The sequence below is a fragment of the Tenrec ecaudatus genome, chromosome X (genome assembly GCF_050624435.1).
Source record: "Tenrec ecaudatus isolate mTenEca1 chromosome X, mTenEca1.hap1, whole genome shotgun sequence".
In the NCBI taxonomy this organism is placed as follows: Eukaryota; Metazoa; Chordata; class Mammalia; order Afrosoricida; family Tenrecidae; genus Tenrec; species Tenrec ecaudatus.
In genome coordinates, this window is record NC_134548.1 from 12,844,457 (window position 1) to 12,861,365 (window position 16,909).

The 16,909-nt window shown below is 44.3% G+C and overlaps 1 protein-coding gene across 3 annotated transcripts in view; it reads right to left on the bottom strand.

Moving 5' to 3' along the window:
- Nucleotides 1-3,107: 3,107 nt before the first annotated feature.
- The window catches only part of CTPS2 (CTP synthase 2), a 107,977-nt gene continuing 94,175 nt past the window's right edge, over nt 3,108-16,909 (bottom strand). For all 3 annotated transcript variants that reach the window (XM_075538652.1, XM_075538653.1, XM_075538651.1), the window contains exons 18-19: nt 7,790-7,899; nt 3,108-5,168 (exon numbers count right to left, since the gene is read on the bottom strand). In XM_075538652.1, coding sequence (XP_075394767.1) covers nt 7,830-7,899 — 70 coding nt within the window. In that variant the 3' untranslated portion in view covers nt 3,108-5,168; nt 7,790-7,829. The remainder of the gene's footprint in view (nt 5,169-7,789; nt 7,900-16,909) is intronic.

Sequence of the window (16,909 nt, forward strand, 5' to 3'; positions counted from 1 at the left end):
GGAAGTCCGTGAAAGGAAAAATGAGGTAACACCAGAGAGGTTTGCTTAGTGTTTCTGAAGTGCCCTTCCTTTGGGCCCTATTTACATCCATCATCAATCAGCCCACAGCATAAGCGACAGCACTTGGCTAGAAATGACTTTAGCGAGCCTGATCATTAAAATGGAAAACTTCCATTTAAGTCAAATGATCCCTTTTTGACTTTAAGTCCCCCCCTTCTGTGTTCGTGGTCCCTCGCCCTGTACAACCTATTCCAGCTTTTAACCTCCCTCCCCTCCCGGGGTCTTTTCATTGGGAGCCTCCTTTGATCTACAGCTGCAATTTGCTCAAGTGGAGCCCCGAAGCTCTTTAATATTTGTTTACCAGAATTATTCATTTCATTCCTGTATGCGCCTGCTAAATGCTTAACGTCTTATCACACTAGAGATTCATTTAAAGGGCAAAATCCACTACCCACCAACGAAATTTAACTGAGCAGGTAAAACTGCTTAGATCAGTATCTGCAAGCACATGGGCCAGGGGAGGTGGGTTAGGACTGGGGGAGGTGATGGAGCCTTCAGTATGTCAATTTTTGAGGTTTTGCTTCATTTTGACTTGCGTGAATTTTTTTAAATAGTGCATTATAATTGCTATGGATTGAATTGTGTTCAACATCAAAATATGTGCTATAAACCCTAAACCCACTACCAGTGGAATAGGAGTTCTGGTGGCGCAATGTTGAAACCTTTGACTATGTGGCAGTTACATAACCTGTGAACTTGAGGAAGGGGTGGTGTCTGGCCTGTCAATTAGGTCACAGCTTTATGACCTCATTTGGAGGCACAAAGGAGATAAACAGCTTGCTGGAGGCTGGACACATGCTCACTCTGAGCGATACTCTATTGAAAAGACACATGGAGCTTTGCTGATGGCAGCCAGGGCCCTAGAGCTAGCGAAGCCAAGTGGAGACCCACGCCAGCACTATGTTTACACTGCCACTGGATCCACAAGACTTTCCACCCACTGGCCTGTGATCTTCCTGCATTCAGCATCGTGAGTGAGTCTGAAGAGGAATTTATGGATTGCTATCAAACATAAGGGCTAATATCTGACTTGTGGACGTCATCTGGACTATGCTGGGATGTTATCTTAATATGCAATTACTCTTTATATAAAGCTTTCTTCTACACATGAGTGTCTCTGTGAATTTGTTTCTCTAGTCTACCCAGACTAACACAGACTGTTCACCGCAAGATTGGCATTTCAAACCCAGGTCTAGTACTCTGCTGAGATAAAGACCAGAGCCTCAGAAACCCTATGGGCAGTTCTACTGTTAGGGGGTCAATCTGAGTAGAAACTCGATGCTTCCCACCACTCCCAGTACCTAACGACAATCACTACTGGTGAATGCCATCCCTTTAAGGAGTCCTTTCCTTTGTTATGCTGGTCATATTAGTGTTGGGGGTGCCTTAAATCAATCCCCTTACAAGATAAAAAGAGCAAGTCGGTAGTGGTCAGCAGTGTTGGGCCGCTAATCCCAAGGTCAGTAGTTTGAAGCCACCAGCCATTCCAATGGAGACAAATGAAACTCTCTACTATGGGGCATAAAGAGTGACAGTCTCAGAAACGCACAGGGGCAGTTCTCCCCAGCGCTAGGGTCATCGTGAGCTGAAATCCACTCGATGGCAGTGCGTTGAGTTGGGGTTACAGAACAAGCAAGCACACATGTGGGAAGCGCACACAAGGAGCTCGCCAAGCTGAGGCAAGGATCTCCCCACAGAGCAGAGACATCTTTCTTCACAAGTCTGTGCCCTGAATTCAGAATTTTAGCCTCCTGACGTATGAGAAAATTTATTTATGTTTTGGGGTGTTTTTTTTTAATCGGCCACTTGTAGTACTCCTATGAAAGTAAGACAAGGATTTTTATTGCTCCTTCCTCAAAAGTTACAGATAGCATTACAATATAACCCAGCAATTCTACTACTACATATGTAAGCAAAAGGGATAAAAACAAAAACTCCGAAAAGCATACTGTACCTGTACAGGTAGGCTCACAGCAGCACGGTCCACAATAGGTAAAAGGTAGAAACCACCCAAATTTCCACCAACAAATGGACAGATCAACAAGTTGGGAGTCCATCCATACAAATAGCATTTTATTCAGCCATAAAAGAGTGTAATCTTTGTATGTACCACAATGGATGGGCTTGGAGTGAAAGATAACAGAATATACAGAACAGATAAATCCATAGAAATGGAAAGCAGTTGGGTGGTTGCCAGGAGCTGAAAGGAAGGGAGAATGGGGTTTGGGGTTGTAGTTGTTAGGTGCCATTGAGTCGGTTCCTACCCATAGCGACGCTACGCACAACAGAATGAAACACGGTCCTGTGTCACCATCACAATTGTTCCTGTGCTTGAGTGCATTGATGCTGCCACTGTGTCACTCACTCCTTCTCCCTGAGGACCTTCCTCTTTGTCACTGCCCTTCCACTCTCCCAAGCATGAGACTGGTCTCTCTGAACATGTCCAAAGTATGGAAGACGCCGTAACTCCATCCTTGCTGCTAAGGAGCACTCTGGACGTACATCTTCTGAGACAGATCAGTTTGATTAGATCAGTCCATGTTCAATATTCTTCTCCAGCACAACTCAAACGCATCAATTCTTCCTCAGTCTTTCTTATTCAATGTGCAACTTTCACAGGGTGAATACCATGCCTTGGAATGAAGAAAATGTTTTAAAACCGATTGTGATGATGATTGTACAAGTTTTCTTGATGTGACTGAACTATTGAATTGTAAATGTTAATTAAATGCCAATCAAACTGTTAAAAAAAAGACAACACCATGGTTTGGGTCAGGTGCACTTTAGTCCTCAGAGTAACACCCTTGCTTTTAAATGTATGGGGAAGGTATCTCTTTTGGGGGTGGGAAAAACGTGGAAATAGGTAGAGGTGATGGTTGCACAATGTTGTGAATATACTAAATGTCACTGACTTGTTCAATTGAACATGGCCAATTTTCTCTCACATGAATTTCACCTCAAATTATATAATAGATATTAATATCATATTATATAGTATATAATTATATAATATACTATATAATATTATATATCTCCCTCAAACTGGATTTTTTCCCAAAGCTATATATTTAATTATGTTTTACAAAACAACTTTATCACCTTCAATTGTACTCTCCATTACACATAATACATTTGTCAAGTCTGTGATTCCATTCTTGGAAACATTTTTCAAATTTATCTGTTTGGACAGTTGACAGCACCTCCCTTGTTTTTTCCTTCCACCTTTCTACATCATCAAATCGTTGTCCTTTCATGTTCTTCTTCATTTGCAGATACAAAAAGAAGTCACATGGAGCAAGGTCAGGTGAATCAGGTACGTGGGGCAAGAGAGGCATGCTTCTTTTTACCAAAAATTGGCACACTGAGATGGCTGTGGGAGCAGGTGCATTGTCGTGGTGGCAAAACCAGTCCTTCTACCACAAATCAGGCCTTTTGTGTCATACACAGTTATGTAGTCTTTTTAGAACCTCTAAACAGAAAGCTTGATTAACAGTCTGACCTGGTAGAACTACAAATCGACACATTCGTCTGTTCAGGAATTTGACAAACATCCAGAACGAGGTTTGTCAACAATCGACATTTCACCATTTTTGAAATGAGAGAACCACTCATACACTTGAGTTTTTCCCATAGCAGTCTGTAAGCTGTGTTCAACATCACAACCGTTTCCGCAGCATTTTTCCCAAGCAGGAAACAAAATTTCACAGCTGCACGCTACTCTCTTAACTCGGCCATCAAAAAAACAAGCTTTGAGCAAAACTGCTTTTATGAAAAAATTCACTGTGACCAGAGCAAACCTTCCCAGGGGACACCACTGGGTGCACTAACTCAAGTTGCTTGATGCTCGCCTACAGGGGAAAACACGGACTACAAAAGCTCCGTTCCACCCAGAGTAATTCCAATTTGGGGGGATATATAGACATATCACACCTGCAAAGGTGGCGAATAGAAAAATGGAAAACAAATGTTGATGAGAATATGGAGAAATCAGAACACTCCTATGAGGGGGGCTTCAAAAAAGTCATGGAAAATGGAATGAAAAGATAATGACATTTTTCTAGAATTTTTTAAGTCCCCTGAACATTGTTGGCCGGAAGGTAAAATTGCGCAGCCGCTATGGAAAAGAGTTTGGCAATTCCTTAAAAATAAAGCATAGAATTTATTACATGGCCCAGACATCCCTCTCCTAAATAGAGCTCCAAAATAATTCAAAGCAGCAACTCCAAAGAACACATATACAGCAAAGTCCACTGAAGCCACAATGTGGGGACCAGCTAAAGGGCCATCAAAAAATGAATGGATCACCAAAATGCGGTGCCATACACACAGTGGACTACTACTCAGTCATAAAGAGAAATAAAGTTCTCATACATGCTCTGCCATGAATTACCCTTGAAAATTGAAATCGGTCCATCACAAATGGCAAATAATGTACGAGCCGCTTATATAAAATATCTAGGGAAAAATAGCAACTCCATGGAGACAACAGATTGGTGATGGAGCAGGGGAGGGAGAAAGAATCATTGTAATGTCAGGTGGAAGTGGAGAACTCTACTCTATGTGAATGATTCTTTGAGAAAAATTTTTTTAAAGATTTGTATATGCAGGGGATTGATCTTGATTCTTGAGCTCTGGGGTGGCCCTTACATTTTGAGGCATGTGCCTTACTTGCTATGTCCCCAGCAGGGGCCTGTTGGATAGTGCTTCTAGCCGGATACGGGCATAAACAAGGTGGGAGAGCGTAAGGAACTTGGGCTGCATGCCGGTCTGCAGTTGAGTCTCAAACAACATAATGGCTGATTTCTGACGCAAAGTTACTCCTAGCGCTCAAGGCCTAACACAAAGGTTCGCCTCCCAAAGAGCCTTGCTCACCATCCTGTTTTCACCACACTCGGGTCAAAAGACACCACACATTCTCCCCCAGGAGATTGTTGGGAGACATTTACTCAACAAGTAGCATTTGTGATGACTGAGGGAAAAGAAAATGGTCCCGGTTTGGTCTTCTTCCTGGAAATAGGTATGAGTGTTTCGTTTGAGACTTGTAATCCATGTTTGTTGAAAAATTGTGTGGTGATCTCTTCGGATAGGTCTTTCAAGTATTTCAGAAGCTTTAAAAAAAAGACAAAAAAGACAAAGCATGTAAGTATTGCCAATCTCCAGAACAACACACAAGTCTTAGATCTATCTCCAACTCTTGCCCCATTTTGGTTGGCCCCTAACTTTCTCTCTCTCTCTCTCTCTCTCTCTGTGTGTGTGTGTGTGTGTGTGTGTGTGTGTTATTAATTGCAGATAAAGCCACCGATCAGCTCTCTCCTGGTGAACATGAACAAGGAGCCCTGGTAGCATAGTACTTACTGCTAGACTTCTAACCTCAAAGTCAGCAGTTCAAAACCACCTGCTCCTTCTCGGGAGAAAGATGAGGCTTTCTACTTGCATAAAGAGTGACCGCCCCTGAGACCCACAGGGGAAGTTCAATGCTGTCCGACTATAGGGTCACTATGAGTTGAAATCAACTCCAAGGCAGTGAGAGTAAGAGGCAGTTAAAGGCAACTTCCTTAGCTATGACACAAAATGTTGCTGAGCCCCATGAGGAATCAACATTTGAGTTATGAGATGACTAGATCTATATAAAATTGGGGGGGGGTCACTATTTTTTCTTTTAAGAAGCCAGGGTTGCATAGTCTCGTTACAATAAGTCGGTGGATTAGGGACAGTGGGGGTGGTCTCTCCACTGTCTGCAAAGGGTCACGCAATACAGGGGTTGGAAAGAGATCAGGCATGCCAATTAGACACTGATGGGAAAGATCCAAACTGCACATGGGCAAACTTAGCCCTCTAGGCCCAGGTGAAACCAATAACTTGGGCACACCCACCTTAGGTACATCACACAAGTGGGCTTAAAGTCAGCCAATGGGGTCAACCAGTACCTTCAACCACACCTCCCCAGCCAGAGGCATTAAATACCCCAGCTGCGGGAAGGCCAAGTCTCCCTTTTTACTCTGCTCCTGTTCAGATGCAGGCGGAGGGTGGGGATCTCTCTCTCACTTGTGAGCACACTCATGCCTGAGTAAGGGCCTACTCAGGGCCCACCTGCCCTTGGCCTCTTGGTCCCCGAGGAATTGCCCAGTTCCGCAGGTGTGGGTTTCCCAATCCTGTTCCGGTGTTCGTGCCTAGTCGTGAACCCCAGCATGCCTTCCCGAATTAGTGTGTACCCTTTCGAGACTGTAAAACCTGAAACTTTCCCTGTTCTTCATAAGAACTCACTTGGATTACAAATGTGCTTCTGCAATGTGAATTCTTTCAGCGCCCTGGAGCCAGAACCGAGGCATATCCCACTGCGGACACCTAACAGTTACTCAGTGGACTGCTAATCTCAAGGCCAGCAATTTGAACTAGCAGCCGCTCCTCAGGAGAAAGATGAAGCTTTCTACAACCATGAGAGAGTTAGGGGCTCAGAAACCCACGGGGCAGTTCTACTTTGTCCTATAGGGTCGCCATGAGTCAGAATCAACTAGATGGCAGTGTTTGTGCCTTTGAGTATAATCTGAAGACATCCCATACTCTACAAATTGGGCTTCCCTGCTGAGAAGTTCATCCAATTCAAGGTCTGTCACAATCCCTAAGATGATTCCAGGAACTACCTGTCTCTGAGCATCACTAAAACAAAGCTATCCAACCTGCTCTCCTCTACCCTGAAGCAAATGAGAGCTGTGGGGTGGCGGTGGGGGTATAGAAATTGTCTGCCCTTAGAAACCTAGCCAGGCTCCTGTCAAATAAATAATATATTATCTTCTACAAATCCAAGGGTCTCTTCTTTTCCAAGAGTGACCTAGACCAAGGAAGCAGCAAACTGTCTTTGGAAATAAAGTTTTATTGGAACACAGACACGCCCACTCTTCTAAGTACTGACTGAGGCAGCTACAGCAGCATTGAGTGGTTGCAACTGAAACCACCTTACAGGCAAAGTCTAAAATAGTTACTGTCTGCCCCTCTACAAAAAATGCCTGCCACACTCTGACCTAGACTGCAATAAATCGAGCCACGGCAGCCTCTGAAGATACAGTCTTTCCTTTGAAAGCCACTGCCATTGAGTCAATTCTGACTTGTGGCAGCTCTACAGAACAGGGTAGAACTGCCCCTGTGGATTTCTGAGACTACCACATGTTGTGGGAATAGAATGCCTCATCTTTCTCCTGTGGACTGGTTGGTGGTTTAGAATTGCTGGCCATATGGTTAGCAGTCCAACATAGTACTCCACCATCAGGATTCCTTTGTGATTCATTATCGGTGTAGAAAGCTTCATCTTTCTCCTTCCAGGTGGCTGGTGGGTTTGAGCTGCCGGCCTGGTGGCTAGCAGGCAGTGAATAACCCACGACACCTCTAGGGCTCCTTAGATCTTTATTCCTGGCCTCCAGTACATTCTGTGTTTCCACATGCCAACTCCACATCCAGGGCTGAGCTCCAGGGGTCATCAATTCTCTCCTGCTAGGGGAGGTTAGGGAGAAATGGAAAGCTGCTAACGATGAGTTCAAGAAAGAAGAGAATGTTCTAGAATTGATTGTGGTGGTGATTGTACAAGGATTCAGAATACAATTGAACTATTTAATTTCAAGGCTCTCCTACTAATGACCAGGATCCTGTAAAAGCCACCCAGCCTCTCACATTTCCTTCCACACTAAGCTGACAATGGTTCTGCAAACCAAACAGAACCTTAGATATTTGCTGTTACCTTCCAGGAAGTCCCTCATATTCCATTTCCCATATCAGTTTCAGTTTCGTTCCAGCTCAGCTACCTTTGGTCCTGACATGCTGTCATCACTGGCATCGCTGGGATTATCCCTAAACCAAATGACAAAAACAAAATCAGAAAATAATTCCATTCACAATCCCAAACACTTTCCATCATTAACTCCCACACAGTAAAAAGACTAAGAAAGATTCCATTATCTAAGGAATATTCTTATCAGCTTCTCATCACAACCCAAAACCCAAACCCACTACCAAAAAGTCGATTCCAACTCATAGCAACTCTCTCTCGGCTTTCTGAGGCTGTCAATCTTTACAGAAGCAGACAACACCATCTTTCTCTCCTGGGTTTGAACTACGGACCTTGCAGTTAGCAGCGCAACCTTCATCCCTGCAGAGGTCCTTTGTAATCACTCCCCGGAGAGGTCCGTCCAACCACACATCAAGGTCTCCTTTTTCCCAAGAAACTGATGGCTTCCTTTCCTCTTAAATTGGAAGTGATTATCTCTAAAAATTTATGAAAGCGTTTCCATTTAGAGGGAAATTGAGAATCTTTTGAAGGCAAGTAAAGCCATAAAAGTTGGTGGCTTTCTTGCCTCTGCCCCCCTTCCCCACCAGGTGTGTGTTCCTAGAAGTGTTAGGTTAACAAACGGAAGTCAAAATGAAAGCTGGGGAGACCCAAAGCCCATCTGTAGACAGTTGGACGTCCCCTCACAGAAGGGTCACAAGGAAGAGATGAGTCAGTCAAGGTTCAGTATAGCACCGATGAAACACACAGCTTTCCTCTAGTCCTTTAATGCTAACTGACCCCCACCCCAATATCATGACCTCAATTCTACCTTACAAATTGGAATAGAACAGAGCATACACACTGCTACAGATAAGAACCTGAAATACAGGGAATCCAGGATAGATAAACCCCTCAGGGCCAAGAAGGAGAGTAGAGATACCAGGAGGATTACAGGAGGGTGTGGGGTAGAAAAGGAGAATCGCTCACAAGGATCAACATATAACCCCCTCCCAGGGGGACAAACAACGGAAAAGTGGGTGATGGTTGAAAAAGGACGATGTAAGATATGAAAATAAGAATCTATAACTTATCAAGAGTTCATGAGGGAAGGCGGTTGCAGGAGAGAGGGGAGAAAATGAGGAGCTGATGCCAGGGTTCAAGTAGAAAGAAACTACTTTGAAATGATGATGGCAGCATACATGCAAATGTGCTTGACACAATGAATGAATGTATGGATTGTAATAAGAGATGTAAGAGCCCCCAATAAAAGTATTTGAAAGAAAGGAAGGAAGGAAGGAAGGAAGGAAGGAAGGAAGGAAGGAAGGAAGGAAGGAAGGAAGGAAGGAAGGAAGGAAAGCCGGAGCTCCTGAGCCCATGTACATTACTCTCGTTATCCTCGGACCTAAATCTTAATTGACATGAAGTTGAGCATCACCTTGTCCTAATTCTCCTTATCTCGATTGGTTCTCCAGTGTCCACAGCATCAAACAGTACCTAGCTTCTCAAGAGTCCTGTCATTTGTCATCCAGAGGATGACAACTGTTTCCTTTGGAACAACATAAGGGCTACAGAACAGAGACTGTCGCTGCAGGCCCCTGATGCTGCGTATCCAATGCTAGCTTCTTCACAGGACCACCCAAGCTCCTCCCTTGAGGATGAGTCCATTGTCCCACTGCCAAAACTCCACAGGGAGCTTGGACTCATGCGGCTCAAGACCCAGGAGACACCCAGCCTTGCACAGAAGGAAAAAAACAGGTAATGGATTCTCTAATCTTGCCTTGACAATATCAGACCCTATGTTCGTTATGACTTATGGGTCAGCAAAATGGAAGTTTTTCCTTTCCACACACACGCTCTCATGGATTCCAGCATTTGAGTAATAATGTGCACACAATTGGGTTATTTTCAAAATAGAAATACACGAGGTGCTCAGAGTCTCAAGTCATATTAAAAATTCATCTGCTTCATGATATTCATGTCACCTTTTTGGCTCCCCTTAAAAATCCACCTTCCCCAGAGACATCCCTGAAATTCTACTTTTACTCTAGTCGTGTGCTCAGCGTGGGGTCCCTCCGGTGTGACGCCCATGACATCTGCAAGTTGATCAGCCAGGGTTCGCCTGGCCTATGGACACAGTGCTGCCAGGGGAGTATTTTATGCCTTACCATCCCCCAACCGCAGCCACGTTTTTACTCATTTGTAGCTATAAAAAAAATGCTTACCAGGGTTTTTTTTTTTTTAAGAGAGGAAAGGGTATGATTACAGAAACACTATACTGAGAGATGAGAAAACAACTATTACTCTAAACATATTGACTACCAATAAACCAACACAATCATAAAGGCGATGCATGTTTTCTGGTTTGGATCGTCGCTTGCCTCCTTACTCTCTTTCCCTGGCTGTTGGACAGAAAATCATGAAGGGGGCAGGGGTTCGAGTAGGGAGAGAAGATGAAAAATTGGCAGAAAAGATAAAATATATCAGATAAACATAAAAGTCAACATAGCCTTGAAACCAATCTGGTTAGATTTTGGCTTCAGGAAAAACAAACAAACATATTTCTCTTGTTGGAAAAGTAGAACAAAAGACTAGCTGAAGAATGTTAAAGGGGGAAAAAAGCAAAAATCCAAACTGGCTACCATCAACTCTGACTCATAGAGAGCCTATAAGACTGTAACTCTTATGGGAGTAGAAAGCCTCCCCTTTCTCCTGAAAAGCAGCTGGTGGTTTCAAACTGCTGGTCTTATGATTAAGCAGTTCAATGCACAACCATAATGCCACCAGGCTCCTTAAAAGAAAAAAACCAGTGACCCCAAATTTTTATATATCTTTATTCCTCTCACTCAACTGTAGATTCCTTCCTGGTCTGTGTGTCATAGTCAGCGCCGGATGGGACTGTGGAAGTCCCTTTCAACTCCCTCTCACTCGCACTCACTGCCATGGGGTCGGTGCCGACCCATAGTGACCCTCTAGGGCAGGGTGGAAGTGCCTCTGTGGGTGTCCAAGACTGTCCCTCAGAACTTGTTGATTTTTCAGTTAGCAGTCTCACCTGTAACACCCACCCCCCAACACGCACGCACGCACACACACACACACACACACACAGCTCCTTTTCAATTCCCTAGATGACTGGAAATAAAGCAACTCCCCTGGCACTAAGCCAGCCCTGTGGGCTCCTGACATAGGTGTGAGGAGAGAGGTTTAAAACAGCGCTGTTCAATGTGGCAGCCACACGACACAGTGGCCATCTATCTTGCAATCGGTTAAAATGAACTGAAAGTTACCATTCAGTCCCTTGATGCCTCTAGTCATGTTCCAAGTGCACTGTAGCCAAGGGTGGCTAGGGACTGTCATATTGGTGCAGGTTACAGGGATTTCCAGCATCACAGAAAATGCTATGGGAGGGGCTGATTAGAAAATAAATAACTCACCACTATCAGGAAATGGTCCTCATTGCCACACCCAGAAAGGGCTTTGTTTTGTAAGCCTTCAAAAAGGCCAAATCAAAAACCCACTGCCATCAAGTGGATTCCAACTCACATGGACCCTATAGAGCAGGGTAGAATGGCACATGGGTTTTGCAGATGGTAAACCTTTACAGGTGTAGAAAACCTCATCTTTCTCCCTCGGAGTAGCTGGTAGTTTTGAACTGCTAACTTTGTGGTGTGCAGTCCAACACATTACCGCTATGCTACCAGGGCTCCCTTTAAGGGCAGGACAAGGCTTCTACTCCTGTAAAAAGTTACCATTTCAGAAGCCCACAGGGGCAGTTCTACCCTGTCTTCTAAGGCCACTGTGATTTGGAATTGATTCAATTGTAGTGGGTGGGTTATCTACAGTTAAAAGCCTCATTTCCTGCACCATGTAAGGAATGAAGTCGTCCGCAATAAAATGTTGAGACGGCATAGTTAGGATTCCCAGCATGCGTGCATGCTTATAATATTTCATATCAAACTCCATTTCAGGTGAAAAGCCATGTTTTCAAACAGGCTGCCAGGCACTTAGTCCCCCCTCTCCTGACCCCCACCCCCACCAAGCACTGTGACCATTATATTTCCTTCCTTCTCAAAGGGCCCCTGGAAGCCGTAACATCCAAGCACCGTGGGATTAAAAACTAAATGCAGTTCGCATTTGTAGCAAACGGTAGACTACAATGAGGTGGGGCATTCAAAGCACAGCAGTGTGTATTGCTTTTAACTCCGTTCCTGGCCGGCACCTCCTCATCCACGCTGCTGCGGAGTTTCAACAGCCAACAGTACCTTTTGTCTTTGGTTTATGAATTGGAGCGTTCACTCACAGAGAGGGCATGTGAGGGAGAGGGACGTTTTCAGAGAGGGGAGAGAGAAATGACTTGCGTTGCAGCTTTAGGAACCCTGCACAGGGAAGTCAGGCTGGGCGGGTCTAGGAATATAGTACCCGGATGAATAATTACCTGGGAACTCGGAAGGGGAGGGTGGGGAAAATGGGGAGACAGCAGCAGAGGGTACCAGAAGGAAGAAAATGTTCCAAAGTTGATTGTGATGATGAATATATAACCCTTCTTAATATGATTGACCTACTGAATTGTATGATATGTTAATTATATCTCAACAAGGCGATTAAAAAAAAAACAACAACAGTACATTTTCAGTTCCAGAAACCCATCAGAGAATTTCTACCCTGTCCTGCAGGGTCTCTCTGAGTTGGCATCCACTCGATGGCAGTGAGTTTGAGTTTGGAGTTTAAGCCTCAGGCAAAAAGGCTACTACACAGGCTTGCCAAGATTCCTGCTTAAGACTTAAAAAACACGTTTCCCCAACGAGCTGCATTTCTGGGAACCGCTGATGGCACCTCATCTAAGTGCTTTCAGACAGAAAACAGAAAGCTTTGTCCCTCAGTCAATCTCAACTCACAGTGACGCTATGGGTCAGAGAAGAAGGGCCCCAGAGGGATTGCAGGACTGTAATCTTAGCTGAAGCCAATGGCCAACAGTCGACTTCGTCACCACTGTGCCACCAGGGCCCCTGATAGAGAACAAACGCACCCCGAGTTTCACTACCTTGACCAACCAAAGGGACAAGATGGACATCAGCACCGGAGAAACTGAATTTTGTGACTCAGCTTGGTATGAAGTGATTGCACCTAAGAGCGTGAAGGGACCGCCAGAGAGACTAATGTGCTAATAACAATCTATGACATTTAGCTTCAAGCCCTCTTTTGTTGCCATGGTTGCTTAAAAATGGAATTCCAGGCAGATATTAGGTGCTCTGTGTCTAGAGTTTAAAGAAATGACATTAGCCTACTACAGCAAAGAACTCACACTGACAACCCCCTCCATCTATTTTGTTTACAACCAACTCCTAAAATTTGCTTCGTAGAATGACATGTGGCTGTCTTGTTCCATTATGCTACATACCAGCAAATCTGTGTGTGCCTTTTATACAAGGGACAAATCATGTTTAGACAACAGAGAAAATGTCGGCAAAGAATTAAGATAATTTACTTAATAACCTAAAAATCCCAGTGATTTATTCTGAAAAAGATTTGGTTTACTAGACTTACACACACACACACACACACACACACACACACACACAAGAGGCCTGAGTCTGTTATCTAGAGAAGGACCTGCTTACAGGGTTGGCCCTTGGCTGGCGTGCAGGAACTTGATTTCAGTGTGTTTCCTCCACTACAAATGGATAAGGTCATTTCACTATGACTAGGCTGTTTATATAATGTGATTGGGGGCTTTCCTGCTGAGTGTGTCTGGACTTTAGCTGGCCTGGTTGGCACAGTAGGCTCCATGTGACTGCTAACTGCAAGATCAACAGTTCGTAAACCACCAGCGGATCCCCTGGGGAAAGATGAGGCTTTCTACTCCCTTAAAGAGTTATAGTCTCAGAAACCCACAGGGGCAGTACTATGCTGTCCTACAGAGTTGTTATGAGTTGGAGTTGCCTCAATGGCAGTAAAGTTGGTTTTTTGAGGTAGAGAGTCTATGCGACCAGCTCCCAATAAAAGCTCTACACTCTTGACTTTGAAACAGACAGCCCGGGGGCAGAAACATCACACGCATGTTGTTGCATTTTCTTTGCTGCAGGGAGGATGACCTCTGTGTGACCTCTCCCAGGAGGGAGGGAGCAAATGGCTTTCTCCTGACTCCCTCTGTGTCCCCATCACTGACACAGCTGTGTAGGCTGGCCCTGTCACGGTACTAAATCTTAGCTCTGAGTCCTACTAGTGAATCAGGAAATGTGTGAATGACCCTGGGCCTCCCTGAAACAAGATGCTTCATTAGACATTTGCATGTATTTTAATATCCTGCCTATTCACAAGACCCTAAATTCCTGTGCCTCTTGGACAGACCATCACAACAGCTATTCGGTACATAACAAAGAAGCTGGGAACTTAGCTGACCAGTTATAGCGCCCCGAATAATCTTCATAGTGCAACTGGCCAGGCACGAATAGATAAATGTGCCTTACTAAGTAGAATGCAGAGGTTATGGCTCAGGTGTGCCTTTAGTCAAAGTCAAGGATTTAGTGTGTACTTTAAAGGCATCAGCTGCGCATATGCCACACAATTCAACATCATCCGAGGCAATTTCTGGGTAAAGGAAGACATTCTCTTTTTTTAAATCATTTCATTGGGGGCTCATACAACTTTTATCACAATCCAACAGACATTGTGTCAAGCACATTTGTACATTTGTTACCCTCATCATTCTCAAAACATTTGCTTTCTACTTGAGCCCTTGATATCACATACTCATTTTCCCCTCCCTCCCCTTGCTCCCTCCCTCATGAACCCTTGATAATTTATAAATTATTATTTTGTCATGTCTTACACTGTCCGACACCTCCCTTGATCCATTTTTCTGTACTCCGTTCCCCAGGAAGGGGGTTATACGTAGATCCTTGTAATTGGTTCCCCTTTTATACCCCACCCTCCCTCCATCCTCCTGGTATCACCACTCTCACCACTGTTTCTGAGGGATTCATCTGTCCTGGATTCCCTGTGTTCTAGTTCCTATTTATCCCAGTGTACATCCTCTGGTCTAGCCGGATTTGTAAGGTAGAATTGGGATGATGATAGTTGGGGGGGAGGAAGCATTTAAGAACTAGAGGAAAGTTGTATGTTTCATCATTGCTACACTGCACCCTGACTGGCTCATCTCCTCCCTACCACCCTTTTGTAAGGGGATGTCCAGTTGCCAACAGATGGGCTTTGGGTCCCCACTCCGCACTCCTCCTCATTCACAATGATATGATTTTTTTTTCTGGCGATGCCTGATATCTGATCCTTTCACACAGGCCAGTGTGCTTCTTCCATGTGAGCTGTGTTGCTTCTGAGCTAGATGACCACTTGTTTTTCTTGGAGTCTTTAAGACCCCAGACACTATATCTTTTGAAAGCTGGGCACCATCAGCTTTCTTCACCACATTTGCTTAGGCACCCATTTGGGATGACATTCCTTGACACATTTGCTCAGGGTTGTAGACAGTCATCTTGTTTGACAGAAATACAGCCCAATTGAGCTCACATTGAGCCCCTGGCCATTGAAACCAGCATCGTGTTTCAACACTTACTACCTGCTGGAACTGGACAAAGAGAAGTTGAAATACAAGGTCCCTCTAGAATCTTGGTATCTATCATAGGATTAATTTATGGTCACCCTCTTGGCTTAGAACTCCCCTCCTCCCTGGCAACATGTCAAGATTAGATCAGCTACCAAGGAATCGAGTCTGGTTCATGACAACCCCAGTAGAATTGTGCTCTATTGGGTATTTGATGGCTGATGTTTTTAAGGGAATGGATCAGGCCTTTCTTCCACCACACCCCTGCATAAACTTGAATATCTAAACTTTGTTTAACAACCAACCATATAAACTGTTTACACCATCCAGGGACCCCATGCCAAGATTCAATCAAACTATATCCACCCACCCCTGCTACTTACTTTCATTACAGTAACAGGTAACAAGCAAGCACTGTGTGCTGGGGTCCCTGGTTGTGGAGCTACACTCTCAAAACCCCACAGGGCAATCGTACCCTGTCTTATAGGGTCACTATGAGTCAGAATCAACTCAATGGTAGTGAGTTTGTGCATGTGCGCGTATGCATTAGGAGGCTGGCAAGACAAAGGTAAAGAAGATAGCCCCTGCCCTTAAAGAACTTCTCAGTGAACTTGACCCAGAGACCACCAGCCCCCACATGGGAACCAGTAGGGTGTACCACAGGCAGGTAGGAAGTCCATGCAAACCCAAACTGGATTTTCAATATTAGTTAATGCTTGTTAGGATTCAAGTGTTTCTCCCGCCATTCTAACAGAGAGCCTGAAATAATGAAAGGTATTAAGCGGCGGAGAAGGATCACAGCTCACATCCAACCTGGGACCCCTTTGGAATTGCCAACCTACTGATAAAGTCATGCCACTCAGGACCTGCGAACCTCGATTTTACATTTCTTATGCAAAACCACAAGAGCTTGATAAGCACTTCAGGAAAAAAGGCCAGGCATTCTGCTTCTAAAAAAATCACCCACTGAAAATCCTGCGGAGCGCAATTTGACTCTGACGCACATAGGGGCTGGTATGAATCGGAATGGACTCACTGGCACCTGGGATGTTGTCGTTTTTTTAAAGTCTGCGACCTTCTGGTTGGACCCCTCTACTCTTTTAAGATTTTAGGTACAATATTCCGGGGTGAGAAGGAGTAGAGGTATACATTCTCCTCAAAGTAATATTTGAAATTACTGAACTTCCAGTTGAGCTCAAAGGGATTTTTTTTCTCGGAACCTAATTTTTACAAATCATTTGACAGTTCATCTGGAAGATTACTGAGGACAGTATTGTAAAATAATCATGGGAGGAGTGCAGAAAGAGGCTGTGGTAATAAAGAGGGTGGAGAAGGTATGGGTATTGCTGAAAATCATCAATGGATTACAATAGAAATCTCTGAAACAGGTACTCAATTGACTAGCTCTCTAAGTGAGGGAAAAGAACACATCTGATCCCTATCTCACTCACAATAGTAACAATAAAGTCCATCGAGATGGTAGATCTAAACCTTAAAATTGAAACCACCAAAAAGCTCAAGGAAAACAAATGGACAAT